Source organism: Aspergillus brasiliensis (genome assembly GCF_001889945.1).
Source record: "Aspergillus brasiliensis CBS 101740 unplaced genomic scaffold ASPBRscaffold_24, whole genome shotgun sequence".
In the NCBI taxonomy this organism is placed as follows: domain Eukaryota; kingdom Fungi; phylum Ascomycota; class Eurotiomycetes; order Eurotiales; family Aspergillaceae; genus Aspergillus; species Aspergillus brasiliensis.
The window spans coordinates 98,903-112,943 of record NW_027137465.1 but is presented as its reverse complement, the minus strand read 5'-3'; the positions used below and the strand labels follow the sequence as shown (position 1 = coordinate 112,943).

Below are 14,041 nucleotides of genomic sequence, written 5' to 3'. Positions count from 1 at the left end.
CTTGGGAGCTTGTGCCAGGGTTCATGCCCCACTTAAATGGACAGAGCATATCAATAAAAGAATTAGATAAGTGGGGGGTTGGAGAAAGAGGGAACAGAGTTATACCATATAAACCATCTTGTTTGTCAGGCAGAAAACGTTTAGCTCAAAATCCACAGCGGGCAGGGGAAATTTTGTAAGAGTAATGTAATAGTTACAAAAGGAGAAGAACCGGAAAAGAGAAATGAGGGGGCGGGGGTAAGAAATGAAAATTACTACGACTACAAGAGTCTTGTCTTCAAATCGGCAGGCAACAACGATTACGAAGTTCCCCATCGCAGCTCGACTTTATACTGGTCTCCGGTCAAGTAGGCTTAATGACAAGCTATTTTACTCAATATCCAGTTTTCACTTCCATCTCATAATAAACACTTCATTTCTTCCTGCTTTGGCACTGACAGAAAGAGGTTATCTTAAGGACAGACAGATGCGCACAAAATAATTTAGATCATGCCTCCAAGAGACGTCAAGCAACCGGCATTGCTCGAGAGGGCAAAGGCGTTGAAGAATACACCCTGGTGTGATGAGTGTGAGCGAATGATTTCTGGGATGTTGTAAGTGCTTCAATACTGATACCTTATCGCATAACTGAAATTTGTATCTTCCGTTGCAAGTCGTGCTAATCCTATGAGCCTAGGTACAATTCGTTTGGCCCAGAGCTGACAGAAGCTCGCTTCCGTGCCCGAAAGCTCATATCAAAGTACAACAATACACCAATCTTGGATCATATGAGTCCTGAAGATCTAGTGGCCGAACGGGAGACAGCTCTCCACGAACTGTTCGGCTCTTCAGGGTCCAATATTTACGTTGAACCGCCTCTCTTTGTGGACTACGGGTGTAACATCATTGTTGGTGACAACTTCTACGCCAACTTCCAGTATGTTTATTACCATGTGTAGAAAAGGCACCGGATAGTGGTACTAAATCCATTTTCTTCCGAAGTACCACAATGCTCGATTGCTCCCTTATCATCATAGGCGATAGGGTTGCCTTTGGACCAAACGTGAGTCTTCTAGCCGCTACACACGAAACGAGTGTGCAGTCTCGTCGAGAGGGGAAAGAATATGCTCGGGAAATCTCCATCGGTAACGATTGTTGGATCGGTGGTGATGCCACAATCCTAGCCGGCGTGAGTATTGGAGAAGGGTGTACGATCGGTGCAGGTGCGGTGGTTACCAAGGATGTTCCCCCTTTCAGTGTTGCGGTTGGGAATCCAGCTCGCGTTGTGGGACACGCAGAGGCTGCTGGAGGTGCGCCCAGCTCTGTGTAGGTGATATTCGGCCTCAGCAGTGATACAATAAGTTAATACAGCGCCTAGTGATGAGAGGTAGTAGGGATGATTTAAATTATACCATAATTTAAGTGATACCGGATGCTTGATACAACTTCCGTATCGATCTGTCTTGTATCAGACCTTTTCCAAACAGGTATGGCTAGTTTGTACAGAGCCAGTCCACCAGTAAAATCTACTGAAGAGCGACAGTATAGTCGATTTTGGGAACAATCTATGTTGACTCCCATCATATAGGTCGGCCTTCTATACACAATTATGTGCCTTGGCCTCCGAAAGAAGAAACCGCGCAAGAAGGAGCAACAGCGTATCAAACTCTGGTTCAGCTCACTGCAAAGAGCAGCCAAATTGACGCATACCACCAAATGATTTTTGAATGTCTGCCATCAGGACAGTACACGAACCCAGAACTATTTATCATTGAAACACTTTTCCTGCACTTCATCTTTCTCGCACTTCATCGTCGAGCGCATATCCATTAAAGAGCTCTCCGTAAGCCACTGCATCGTTCTAATGACCTTGACCCGGATTGCGATGCGTCTAGGTAGTTATGGTGGATCGTACAACTTAGTGATCGCTTTTCAGTGAAATAGCGTATTAATCCAATTCTGCTGTTGCAGGTATCCTCCCGGTTTATAGGCGGGTATACCCGCGATTTTTATGTTGTGGGTAACGGCTATTCTCGGACGGCTGGCCAGTGGACAGCTACCTTGTTGATTATCAAGAGTATATTAATTGTTATATTTGTCGTCTGCGATATGTGTACTTTGTAGTACCCTGATGTCAATGACTTGAAAGCGGTCATGCCGGAGGCCCTGAGTCAAACGTCGAGATGAGTCCTTTGCGGGGTTGGAACCAATAATGCCCTCAATCAATGAGCGTGTAGGCGTCTTATGAGTATTAGTGGATGCCTGCCTGTCACCATGGGCTGTACTACAGCGCCTGGCCACTTCGCCGACCCTTCCACTTGGTTGCTGTGATGGGTCTATGCTTCATTTTCCCCAGTGAACCGTCGAGAATATTTGTTGAGAGGACTGGTGAGTGTGATAATGTGATGAAGAAATGATAGATAGCTTGAATATGCTTACTTCCCGGCCGGACGGGAAGTTTATCATGGTTCCCAGAGCATAGTCGACGGTCCCGAGATGTGCTTTCATCATCGGAGCCAGTCAGGTACTAGAATATGAAAGCAGTCTACCAGCCTCTCTGCCATGCCTGTATTTTGACATAGCACCGGCACGTCAAATGCCCAAAGGGCACAGCCCAAGGAGGATCTCTCCGTAACTATGGACTGCTTTGTCATGGAACGTCGGGATTAAGCAGAATACCGCTGTCGACCCATTCTTGTGCAGAATGAGCTGTGGCCGTAGAGGTTGGCTATCCGCACAAGGGTCATTGTGATGCCCGGGGTGACACCACAGCCCCATAAGCTGCAACCCCGTGGCTGGCTCACCATAACCTAGTTAACCCAGTAACCAGTTAGTCATGGAGCCAGTGAGACAGTCGGTGATGAGCCAGCAACACGAGCTGCGATCGAGGCTTTCTGGGAAGAGACAATATCGGAGGAAACTGAGATCAAGCCCCATGTATGGGTCGAAGCACGGTCACACCTCTAGCCCCACCTCCCTTACCACCCAAGAGACATATGGTCTCCAGGACTCATGCAACTGATGCCAAATGCTATGCGCGACGCGCAAGCTCCAACCTTCCATCCACCAATGGTGCCTGAAATGATGCAGGACAAGGCAATAATGAGCCAGTATCACGAGAGCCATTGGGTCACGCTCTTTAAGAAGCTTCAAATATCTGGATTCAAGACCGAAAGGCCACCGCAGGGCCAGTTCAACACGGCGTGGCTTGTCTTGGTAGATCTCCATCATGTCCTTCAGATGATTAATAGCCGCACCGTAGCACTCCGTATCATGGTCCCCATATCGCTTCCCTCGAGTCTCATTGAGGTACTTCAGCTGGGACAGGGCAACCTCCGTGGTTTCAGGAAGAGGCCAGTGCTTGCTGTCATCCACCTGCGTGAACACATCCGCCAATTTCCCTTCTTTGACCCAGTGCCACGATGCGCCCAGGATCTCCCGAAGCCCTCTGCACAGTGTAAATGCCTGGAGGAGGTCCTGGACCGGATCGTGGGTGTCGACGAGCGGAGAACAAGGCGGGATGGCGAACGCCAACTGCAGTAGTAAACTTGCGAATACGAAGATGGGGTGACTATTGTCACGGTCGATGGAAGGGACGATCGGCCGGAATAAGGCGATCGCGCGGTTTTGATGCTCCAATGCGATTGAGAAGTAGCGGGTCCCAGACGTAGGATCCTTGGCGCGGGCAATATGGAGAGCAGACAATGCGAGTAAGCCATGCAGGACAAATGGATACTCCAAGCCCTCCTTGGGCAACACGTATTGGTATAGATGCTCAAACTGCTGGTCGTGGGCCATGGTAGCGTATGTCGAAGAGCACCACTGAAGAAGCAGTTCCATATCGCTCAGATTCAGCTCGGGGGCTCGTGGAAGAAGGTCACCGCTCCCCATCCAGCCTGACGATGATGGGGTCGAAGACGCAGCGGGTGATTGACGGCGAGCAGACGCATTCTCGGTCTGTGAAGGCTGCGCCCACTCGAGATCCCTCGGCGCGTAGACGCATTCCGTGCTGCGATTCAAACAATTGCTGCATTCCGGCTGACGCTCATCACACTGCAAGCGTATGTAAGTATGAGGACTGGTGACAACCGAGGACAAAATATGGCCCAAGCGCAGTTACAGCAGCGTGAATTGAACTAGAATATACTGAACGCGCAGTGAGTTAAAAGGGGGGGGGGGGGGCTAGCATGACAATACCTTCACCCTTCGCCTTTTGCAGGCAATGCACCCGTGACGAGACTTGCGATGAGACCGACGCGACGGCATCGTAGAGAACCGATAGGCCTGGCAAGGCCAAAAGCCGACGGCGAAAAAAGAAAAGGCGAAAAAAATATCGGTTGGGGAGAAGAGGACATGGGCGGGTCGGTGATCTCATTGCCATTCATATTCATTTTCGGGCTCAACCGCTTCCCCTATTTATCGTCACGTGCCATAAGGCTGAATCCGCCCCAACGGTGATTTTCGGCAGTTGTTGCATAGTTATAATGCACGTGGATTTAGGTAGAGTGCTGGATACTGTATATTTATAACCAGTCCTAGGTCTTTCTCCTGCCCTCTACCCACTTTGAATCCAGACACCCATCTACCAGCCCTATCAGGTCTTTCGTTCAACCACCAGAACCAGCGGATTTGGTGAGGGAGGCGCTACCGCCACACCGGCCTTCGCTCATGCCACACCCTCCGCCAACGGTAGTAGCTAAGGCTCACTGGTTAAAACCAGCAGAATTGCTACTGCCTGCTGTGTTATATTACTTCCTGCCTGAGGCCAAGATATTGTTCCCTCAGGCAGTTACTATAATGCCCCAGGCAAGAAATGAGACCTCAGGCAGAAACTGGGCTAAACCAGTAGGCAGTAGCAATTGCATATATACTCCAAACAAGCCTTACCTTCTAGATAGAGAGAAAACTAATGGTGATAAAGGAGAGCAAGCCCACCTCCTTTCAGATATATCAGAGTGTATATTTGGTATTCTAGAGGGCCATACGTAGTAGTAACTATAGATTAGCCTTTTCAGCTTTACTAGCACTAAGTTATTCTTCTAGACTGCTTCCTTACACCAGGGTACTAGACGAAAGGTGTGGCATGAGCGAAGGTCGATATCGAGGCCGCCTGGCCGGTGTGCATCCTTCTCCGACACTTAATCCTGCGACAGTATAGTGGCTCTACCTCCGATCGAGCCCTCGAGGGCAAACTCCAGCCAGTCCCCCATCGCGACCGCACGTTGGTCTCATGTGTGGCGGCCAGGATACTCACGTTCGGCCCGAATGAGACCCTATCATCTGTTACGACAAGAGCAGAATCAACTATCGTCGTACTCTCCCGCTGGGATCGCTCAGCCTACTGAGACTTCGGCGTAGAAGCTGCCGCTGATGCTGATATTGCAGTGATAATTGGTTGTCGGGTACGGAATCGAGCGTGCGGCAGTTCTTCCAGCATAAGGAGCATACTTGGATGAAACAGGGGATGGCTTTGAGCATACCAAATACTTATCATTCGCCCGTGTTGATCACTCCAGGGCGTCTTCCTCCAGAGTTTGGCCCTGTCTATCAGGGCCTGGGACTTTGTGTCTCGAGGGCTCATGTTCAGAAAGTGGCCAGGCCAAGCGATTTTCAAGCCGGGTCTGGGCCTAGGCTCACAGAACAAAACGGCCGAGTTTGCAGTAGAGATTTCATAGTGAGGGGATTTGGAATCATGACCGCGGGGATCCCGCCTCAAATACTGTGAACTATGCTTAGCGGCAAGTTCACCCCCAGCCTCAGTTTCCTGCCATTTGCATTCAATGTCGGTACAGTGTAATTGATTGTCACTCCGAAGTAACACGCACAGAGCTGGCAAAAGGTGCCCTGATTGGTCTCACAGACGGTACCAACAACCCAGGCATACTTCGTTTTTTTTTTTTTTTTTTTTTTTTTTTTTGCCTATGAACGGGCGCATCTGTAGAATCGGACAGTGGCGATCAACTTTCATCAGTCCATGTTGTGAACTAATTGGAAAGGCCAATCAGACGATCCCCAGGTCAAACGGAGGCTAGATTAGGGTTTGAAGGATGGGCCCCACAGAAACTCGCCGATACGAATACGATACAGTAAATTACTGCGGAAACATGGGAGAGATTGAGCTTGCCTTTTTAAGCTTGTTTGTGCAATCTCAGTAGATAGTTCCATGGATTGTGCCGGTTAAATCTGTATGTGGAAATATCCCCTTCCATTCCTTCGAGAAAATTACCTAGAACGATACTAGCGTACGAGTACGCTTGTGTGACTTGTCAGGTCCCTGTACCTTGCGGCGTGAAGGAATCTTCTGCCCTCTTTGCTGGCGCAGCACCCAGTACTTAAAAGAGAGGTGGTTAGAATGGCTGCAATATCAACACCTTGTTCAATTCTTTCCCCTTTTCACAAAAACGCCCATGCAACATGTCGAACGATAACTCTACTTGGACGTACTACCACTATGATCCTTCACTACCAGCGGCCTTGATTTTCACGATTCTGTTTGGAATCAGCTCGCTGGTTCACACTTATCAAATGCTGCGTATGCGCACTTGGTGTTTCGTTCCTTTTGTGATAGGAGGTTACTGTGAGCAATGCATCGCCCTGTCCCCACAAGTTCTTTTGATATCCCCTGAGATGGGGAGAGTGGAGCCGCCATGAGGACTAGGAAACTGACTATCATGAATATTCCCCGTTTAGTTGAGTGTGTTGGCTATATTGGTCGTGCGCTAGGACATTATGAGACTCCGAACTGGACTTTAGGGCCATATGTACTCCAAAGTCTTCTTATCCTTGTGGCTCCCGCCTTGTTCGCTGCTTCCATATATATGGTCCTGGGGAGACTTATCCTCCTCACCCAGCATCCTGAATATGCCATTGTGAAACCGCGATGGCTAACACGGTTCTTCGTCTCGGGAGATGTGTTATCGTTCCTTGTCCAAGCTGCCGGTTCGTCCATACCTCCTGTGCTTTTTCGAAAAGGGGGAAGCCTCCTTCTATTTGCTGTCCCCCGCACATTTCTTTTGATGTTGCTGCCTCATTTTCTTTTCGTTACCTGTCTGATTGCGCACATCTGACATGATGATTATTTCAGGTGCCGGAATAATGGTCACCGGAGCCAACGGGATGACGGTGGGTGCAGATGTGGTGGTCGCGGGCTTGTTCATCCAGATCGTCTTCTTCGGACTGTTCATCATCACCGCTACCGTGTTCCTTTGGCGTATGCAGCGCAACACGTCTGCTGCCCGGCTCGCTATACCAGGGCTTCCATGGCGAAAGCACTTGGTAGTGATGTATGTCGCCTGCCTCCTTATTATGGCGCGATCAGTCTTCCGCGTGATCGAGTATATTGAAGGGAACAATGGCTACCTGCTCCGCCACGAGGTCTTTCTCTACGTCTTCGACGGAGTCCTCATGTTTTTGCAGATGGTGCTCTTCAACTCGTGCCACCCGAGCGGACTGCTGTCCACAGGAAAGACGGCCACCTTGCCGGATGGCCAGTCAAGCAGTATCCGTTTGCAGCCATTCATGGTGTAAGCCACCGAAAAGGCAAGGGGTGTGAAGGAAGCCCGAAGAGCATAAAATAGTCGTAAAGGAAAAGATTGTTGCAACGCAGGGGACTTTGAGTAAAGAGGGGGGGTTTATTTCCCGTCTTTTTGATGTACAGTATCATGCCCAACGAATATATGATAAACCTATATTTTGATTCTACTCAAACACTGTATTATATATTCGTAGAAGAGAGTCGCACCCGATAGTTGATATACAAATAAATTTAAATAATTTTATTTTAATCTCTATTAATATTATTTTCATATTAAATATAATAATTAAAATTTTTTGATTATTTATTTTTTTTTATTACTGCCTCCAATCTACCTAATCCAAATTTTATAGATAAATAATATAAATCTATATATAAAAAAAATCAAATATAAAAAAATAATATATATAATTAATAATTAAATATTTACAATTAGAAAAGAAAGTATCTTCAGTAGAATTATTTTCGAATCCCAGGTATTATGAATATAAAACGGTAGGCTTGTTCGAATAAGATATTCCAGGCTACTTTAGACAGACTTTTAAGGGACAGGATCCTGACCAACCCTAATATTTATGCATAGAACTGCTGTGGTTCATCTCAGGTACCCCTAATTTCTGTCATCCCCCCAAGCCATCGAGGATTAGTACATAAATGATAAAAATTAGATACATGCTCCGGTATATGGGAAACTCCTTGATCAGCTCCAATAGATACTAATTTTGAGTTCTGTTGCCTCGCACGTAACTGTGTCAAGCGGTAAAGAGAGCCCACTCTCTTCACTTAGCAGCAGATCTCGCAGCACTCGAAGCAAGCAATGCCGGCACAGCTTTTAAATCATTCAGTATTGCCTGTACTTCCAAGAAAGAATAATGAGGGGAAACTTTCTTACATTCCACAACAAACATCACCGCCGTCGCCTCCCCGAAGACGAGGATTCATGCCTTCCGGAGTAACCTATGCGCGTAGTGGGTATTCAGTATGAGATTGTAAGTTACACACCAGCATCTTAAAGGTACCAATGGCATACCGGCTGTTCGAATATAATGCGGTCATTAGAAAGCGGTGCAGGGCTGAAAGGTTGTTCAATAGTCAGTGTCTGAGGATCCCAGGTAATAGCAGGCCGCGACTCTTCATCCCGGAGCCCTATCCATTTAGAGAAGCTGCCAAAAATGTCCATCGCGATTTTCTCCGTTGATGCCAAGCAAAGTGTAGGAACCAGGTAGCTGAGGATGGTGGCAATGGGAAGAAAGACAAGACTGTTGCCTTTATATAGCTGTTAACCAGCAATTAGTGAGGCAAAGGGTTGGTCTCAATGGAAAGTCTGATTTGTGAAGATCATCCATCATTGGGAAGAACACTCTCCGCCATGTGCATGAGACCAGTGTAAAAGCGGCCTGGTGTGCGGGTCATTAGTTTGATGCCAATTACTAGTTCAAGTTACGGCTTTCCATCCACATAACCTTTTATGGAACGTGTGGCCCTTACTATTAAACATGTTTGCAGTCTGGTACTGTTACAAACCTTGTCAAGATTTAATCTAGACCAGTCAGTGTGATGTAGGTCGACAGCAAATAGCAAGACTTCTATTTAGCTATCCGTACTCGTACTCGTACACTAGGGCGAACCACATGGTTGAATCTTATTATTATTATTATTATTATTATTATTATTATTATTATAATATTTGCTCAGACTATTGCGGCCATAGGCTGCATGGACACCCCAGCTGGTGGCTCCTTACTCCACTCTATCTACCGTTGATGGTTATATCTTACATCTGTACTGTCCTGCCCTGCATCAGTCCTCAACTTCTTCTTGCTAGTGTCCCTTTGTATCTGTACCCCTGGGGTCTCGCTCATTAATCTGCCAGTCTTTCGCGCAAATCTCAGCACAGCCCGTACCAACTTCTAGGTTAGGTTTCCACCATATTGGGTCAACACCGATGGCCTTCCTGTCGGTGCCGACCTGGCCCGATCGGCTTCCTATCGCAAACGACAAATTTGCCAAGATGTTCCCATCTTCTACACTGAAAGAGAAAGTGCCGTACTGACTCGTTTTCCTCACCACACGTACAGGTCCGCTATCTGTTTGCTATTTCTTGGGTCGGTATGACAACTTTGTCTTTGAATATAGAAGATGGGGACTTATCCAATGCCAAGTAAACCAGGACAACTACAGTGCTGACTATCATAGTACTCCCTCAGGTTGGGATCTATCATCTAGATACAATGAAATACTAAATCCAAAAGGATATACACCCAGGTTAACCGAAAGAAGATTGGTCAAGATATTTAGTTCTAGATTACTATCTTATTCATAATTTTATAATAACAGATCTAGATTAAGTGGCAGAAAGACTGAGTAGCCTAAAAGTTGTTATTCTTAGATCTTAACTGATATATCGGCCCCAGCCATTGCTATACTTAAAACAGTAAAAATTATCTTTAAGAAAATTTAATCTATGCTGTAGATAATTTGATAATCTTAAATTTTTGATTAGGGGATCTGCCAGTAGCGATACTAGCATCCAGTAAATAAATTTATTTACTATATATAAGAATTCGCGGATGATCTGCAGCTGGTGGAATGTGTTGGTGGAACTTCAAGAGCTGACTAGTCTCCACCGAGTCAAATGAGTAGTTGGTTAGTATAAGCTTCAATGACATAATACTGGGCCTTTCTTGGCTTTTGTGCCTATATTAGTCTTGACTGATTCCTGTAGGCTGTGTGATATTTAAACGCCCAGCTAGATCCTTCTTGGGTCTGAAAGTGGTGTGGAGGCGGGTAGGTTTAGTGACTGACGAATTTTACAAATCTTTCGGGACTAGTTAGTTAGTGGGCCTCGGGTCAGCGGCAAGTATTTCCTTTATCAGCAAAATAGCCAGACGCATCGCAGATCCTCTGGTCAGCAAAACCAGCTCCGCTTTTTATACCATCTCCTAGGTAAAGCCCGTGGCCAGGGCAGTGTCGCAGTATACCCTTACTAAGTGATGAATTGGGTCACAGCAACAAACTGTCCATGAATCCATGGATGTCTGTACTATCCAGCGTGAGGCATTTTGCCGATGCAACGAAGAACCGATAATAGCAAACGAATCAACATTCTTAATCGATCCCATTCTGTTGCTCTCATTTCTCTCCTTTTGATTTCTAGTGTACGAGTACGAGTACGGAAGATTATCGTCGGCATGCAATAGCTAGCCGTTTTAGGTTTAGCGCTCGCATAGGTAATCGTCTCGCATATGGCATAGCACAGTTTTCGCAGGAGTTAGCAATGCCATTCCAGTACTGGCCGCCAGCCCGTTCAAGATCTGTTAGCCAAAATCAATACATATTTAGTACGCCAGAATCCATTTGGATTGTCGTCGGGAGCCCCTACTAGAGCTATGATTCCGTAGTCTTCCCGTTAAGGTAGTGTAACTGACGACCCCAAATTGGTCAGATACTGCATGTAGTACTATTGGGCGAGGTAGTGCGTTCGGTCATGATTCGTTGTACCGGAAAGATATAGTTGTCCTACCGTGGAGCCGGCAATATAAGTGTTGTACGTATTCGTTTTACGTGCAGATCCAAAGGGACTTCACCAGTTGTGACGTCACCTACCGCCCCTGGAACTTTGTGACTAGCTACTATATAAGAACAACGATGCCCTTATTTCCCTAGAGGGACGAAACCAAGTCAATTAAGCAGTCCGTTGCCAACCCAAATACAAAGGTGACAATGAAGGTTCTCGACACAGTCTACTTATTCCTTGCTCTCTCCATATCCTTTGTTTCTGCCAAGGATTGGTCGTCCTTGGCTATCCAAGTTGATGGATCAACGCAGCGGACATTAACGGACAGTGAGGGCAATCCTATCTTCTGGCAAGCGGATACCGCATGGGAGATATTTCACCGCCTGAATATCACAGAAGTTGAGCATTATCTGGCTGACCGTGCTGCCAAAGGGTTTAATGTCATCTATGGTACGATTCTCGCGGAGGAGGATGGCCTTACTGTGCCTAACCAGAACGGGGATCTTCCATTCATTGACTATGACCCCCGAAAGCCGAATGAGCCGTACTTTCATTGGATCGATACAGTTATCGACATGGCTGCAAAATACAGGATCACAATTGCTCTGGTACCCGCATGGGGAAGATGGGTCAACGAAGGGTGGCACGGGCCGCCTGTTGTATTGAATATATCCAACGCTGCCATATTCGGGAGCTATATTGGCCAGAGATACGCTGGGCTTCCGAAGATAATTGGCGGTGATAGTAACAGGTACGTCGAACTAGCCCATCACTTATCAACCACTCTGGACGGACGACGACTCACAGTACCGTAGATGGTGGACTCACATGGACATGGATGACATGTCCCAGCCTCTGACGAACAGGACACCGGAGATTATTGACTCGGGGCCCGTATTTAATGAGCTGGCAAATGCTATCTACCGTGCCGAGGCACCTATGCTACAAAGCCGTGGCCTGCGGCCCTTCATGACATATCATGGAACAAGTGCATGGTTCTCGGCTTTCCCGGACAGCACAGCCTCCGCTATGTATGGCAACGAGACATGGCTATCAATGGATGGTGTGCAGACAGGCCATAGTGATATCAATATCTCTCAGGTACGTAAGCGGGACAAGGCTTCCCCTTTCCTATGTGCACCAGACTGATGCAACCCTCAGTCACATTCGTTTTACAATTTAGACTACATGTACCAGTGGGTACCTATAGCGAACCAAATCGCGGTCAAGGAGATGTATGACAGAAAGCCAGTCCGTCCTGTCATGGACCTGGAGAATCATTACGAGTACTGGAATTCTTCCATCAGCCGCAACGAGGATGGAAGTTATCGTTGGAACTCGTCGTTTGTCCGCAATGGAGCATGGCATGCTTTCTGCGCCGGTAGCGCCGGCGTCACGTACGGCGAACAGGCTGTCTGGCAATTTGCCAATCCTGAACGATTCAATGGTACCGCGGGTCTGAATGAGACATGGTTTGACGGGTTGAAAAGGCCCGCAAGTGGACAATTTAAATATTTAAGGTCATACGTGGAGCGAAACTTAGGCATCCATCGCATTCCCGATAGGAGCCTCCTAACAACGAATCCAGGAATGGAATATGCCGAAATTATGGCGATTCGGGACCGATGGTGGACTTGGGTGACAGTCTACGTCCCCATGGGCCAAACCTTCGGGCTAGACGCCAGGAATCTCAGTGGCACCGGTGACCTTCAAGCTTCGTGGTTCGTCCCAAAAAATGGGTCGTACCTGCCTATAGGTCCTGTTCCACGAAGCGCAAATTTGACTTTTGTACCTCCAACTGGGGGCACAATCGACGACGACTGGGCCTTATTAGTAGGACCGAACTATACCTGAAACGATGAGGGAGGTGGTACACATGATCATTTTCATTAAATATTTTAGATATAACAGCCTACTGCAATACAAATGTCCGTACTTGCCGTTTAGAGGAAGATTTGTAGGAGGACTCTGGCTTATAAAAATGCCAGCTATTACCAAATAGACTGAAAGAGAACCCCCCTAGCTACTGGCACAGCAAGCTAAGGCGTTGTACCAACATAAAATTCAAAGGCCTCAATTTTCTAATAGTGAAGCTGATTTGAAGATATTGCCAAATGCTATCGTCCAAGCGCAATTATTTACCAGTGATGGATGGTGCCTCGCCTCCACTGGATCTTTTCGCAGCATTGATACTTCGCTGAGCCCATACTGGTGCATTTTGAACCTGGAGTGCCCTAGGCATATTGTGATCCATAAGCCCTCCGCTTCATCACCACGCTTTCATCCCCTTTAGCATTCCTCTCTCTGTCGGAGTGAGATATGGCGAATAAGAACATCAATATATCCTTTCCCGGTGCATTTTGGCAGGAAATACTACTGCTAGCACGAACAGGTTTACAATGTGTATATTATATGGCGGTGCCCATAATATAGAAAGCAAAATCAACGAATCAGCAACCTTCTCAAAGCCCTTTTGACTTTCATGAGGTCAAGATCCATGGAAAAATCAGTGGGCTAGTGCAACCAGCCCTTCGGTGGATTACTCTGATAATGGAGCAAGGTTGCCTAATCGATAAATCAATGAAACCAGGCTATTGAGCGACCTGTCGCTTTTGCCTAGCAGAAATGGCATTCAGTAAAGACCTGGATATGCAAGTGAGATCACGAAATCCCCAAATGTATCCTTTGGAAGCCTACAACCCCTACCTTGCCACAAATCAGCCGATACACGGCTAAAGCCGCCATGGCGTTAAACACGACAACATCAGAACAATGGCCAGGTTTCTCCAGCAATCCTCGAAGGAGATATCAACTGTGGAAAGATAACCATCCTTATACTCAGCGGACAGAACTTCCTGTGCTAAGTATAATATGGACTAATCATTACCTGCTGGATAACAAGATATAAGAGGCAATGTACAAGCCACACGGCAGGCCTGCTAGTAGAGAAAGCTTGACCGGCAGTAAACACCAAATATTGCATTTGCCTGATGGCCGCTATTAACCGCCGT

The 14,041-nt window shown here is 47.0% G+C and overlaps 5 protein-coding genes across 5 annotated transcripts; 3 read left to right on the top strand and 2 right to left on the bottom strand.

The window, feature by feature from the left end:
* Positions 1-386: 386 nt before the first annotated feature.
* On the top strand, positions 387-938 carry ASPBRDRAFT_189284 (uncharacterized protein; the record flags this gene model as incomplete). Its single annotated transcript, XM_067620157.1, has 2 exons — positions 387-593; positions 677-938. Exons 1-2 carry the CDS (start codon positions 490-492, stop codon positions 936-938), a joined length of 366 nt encoding a protein of 121 aa, XP_067473302.1. The 5' UTR covers positions 387-489.
* Positions 939-1,002: 64 nt separating this feature from the next.
* On the bottom strand, positions 1,003-1,221 carry ASPBRDRAFT_107971 (uncharacterized protein; the record flags this gene model as incomplete). The annotated part of the gene is made up of 1 exon (XM_067616585.1): positions 1,003-1,221. A coding segment is annotated over one exon (219 nt), but the record flags the coding sequence as incomplete, so codon positions are not given.
* A 1,713-nt stretch (positions 1,222-2,934) lies between these two features.
* ASPBRDRAFT_60055 (Zn(II)2Cys6 transcription factor domain-containing protein) lies at positions 2,935-4,245 on the bottom strand (the record flags this gene model as incomplete). Its single annotated transcript, XM_067628166.1, has 2 exons — positions 2,935-4,032; positions 4,177-4,245. 2 exons carry the CDS (start codon positions 4,243-4,245, stop codon positions 2,935-2,937), a joined length of 1,167 nt encoding a protein of 388 aa, XP_067473300.1.
* A 2,148-nt stretch (positions 4,246-6,393) lies between these two features.
* On the top strand, positions 6,394-7,506 carry ASPBRDRAFT_138901 (RTA1 domain-containing protein; the record flags this gene model as incomplete). The annotated part of the gene is made up of 3 exons (XM_067619038.1): positions 6,394-6,556; positions 6,670-6,918; positions 7,064-7,506. The coding sequence occupies 3 exons, from the start codon at positions 6,394-6,396 to the stop codon at positions 7,504-7,506; spliced, it is 855 nt and encodes a 284-aa protein (XP_067473299.1).
* A 3,730-nt stretch (positions 7,507-11,236) lies between these two features.
* Positions 11,237-12,884, top strand: ASPBRDRAFT_666667 (glycoside hydrolase family 140 protein; the record flags this gene model as incomplete). The annotated part of the gene is made up of 3 exons (XM_067628763.1): positions 11,237-11,785; positions 11,838-12,131; positions 12,192-12,884. 3 exons carry the CDS (start codon positions 11,237-11,239, stop codon positions 12,882-12,884), a joined length of 1,536 nt encoding a protein of 511 aa, XP_067473298.1.
* Positions 12,885-14,041: the final 1,157 nt, after the last annotated feature.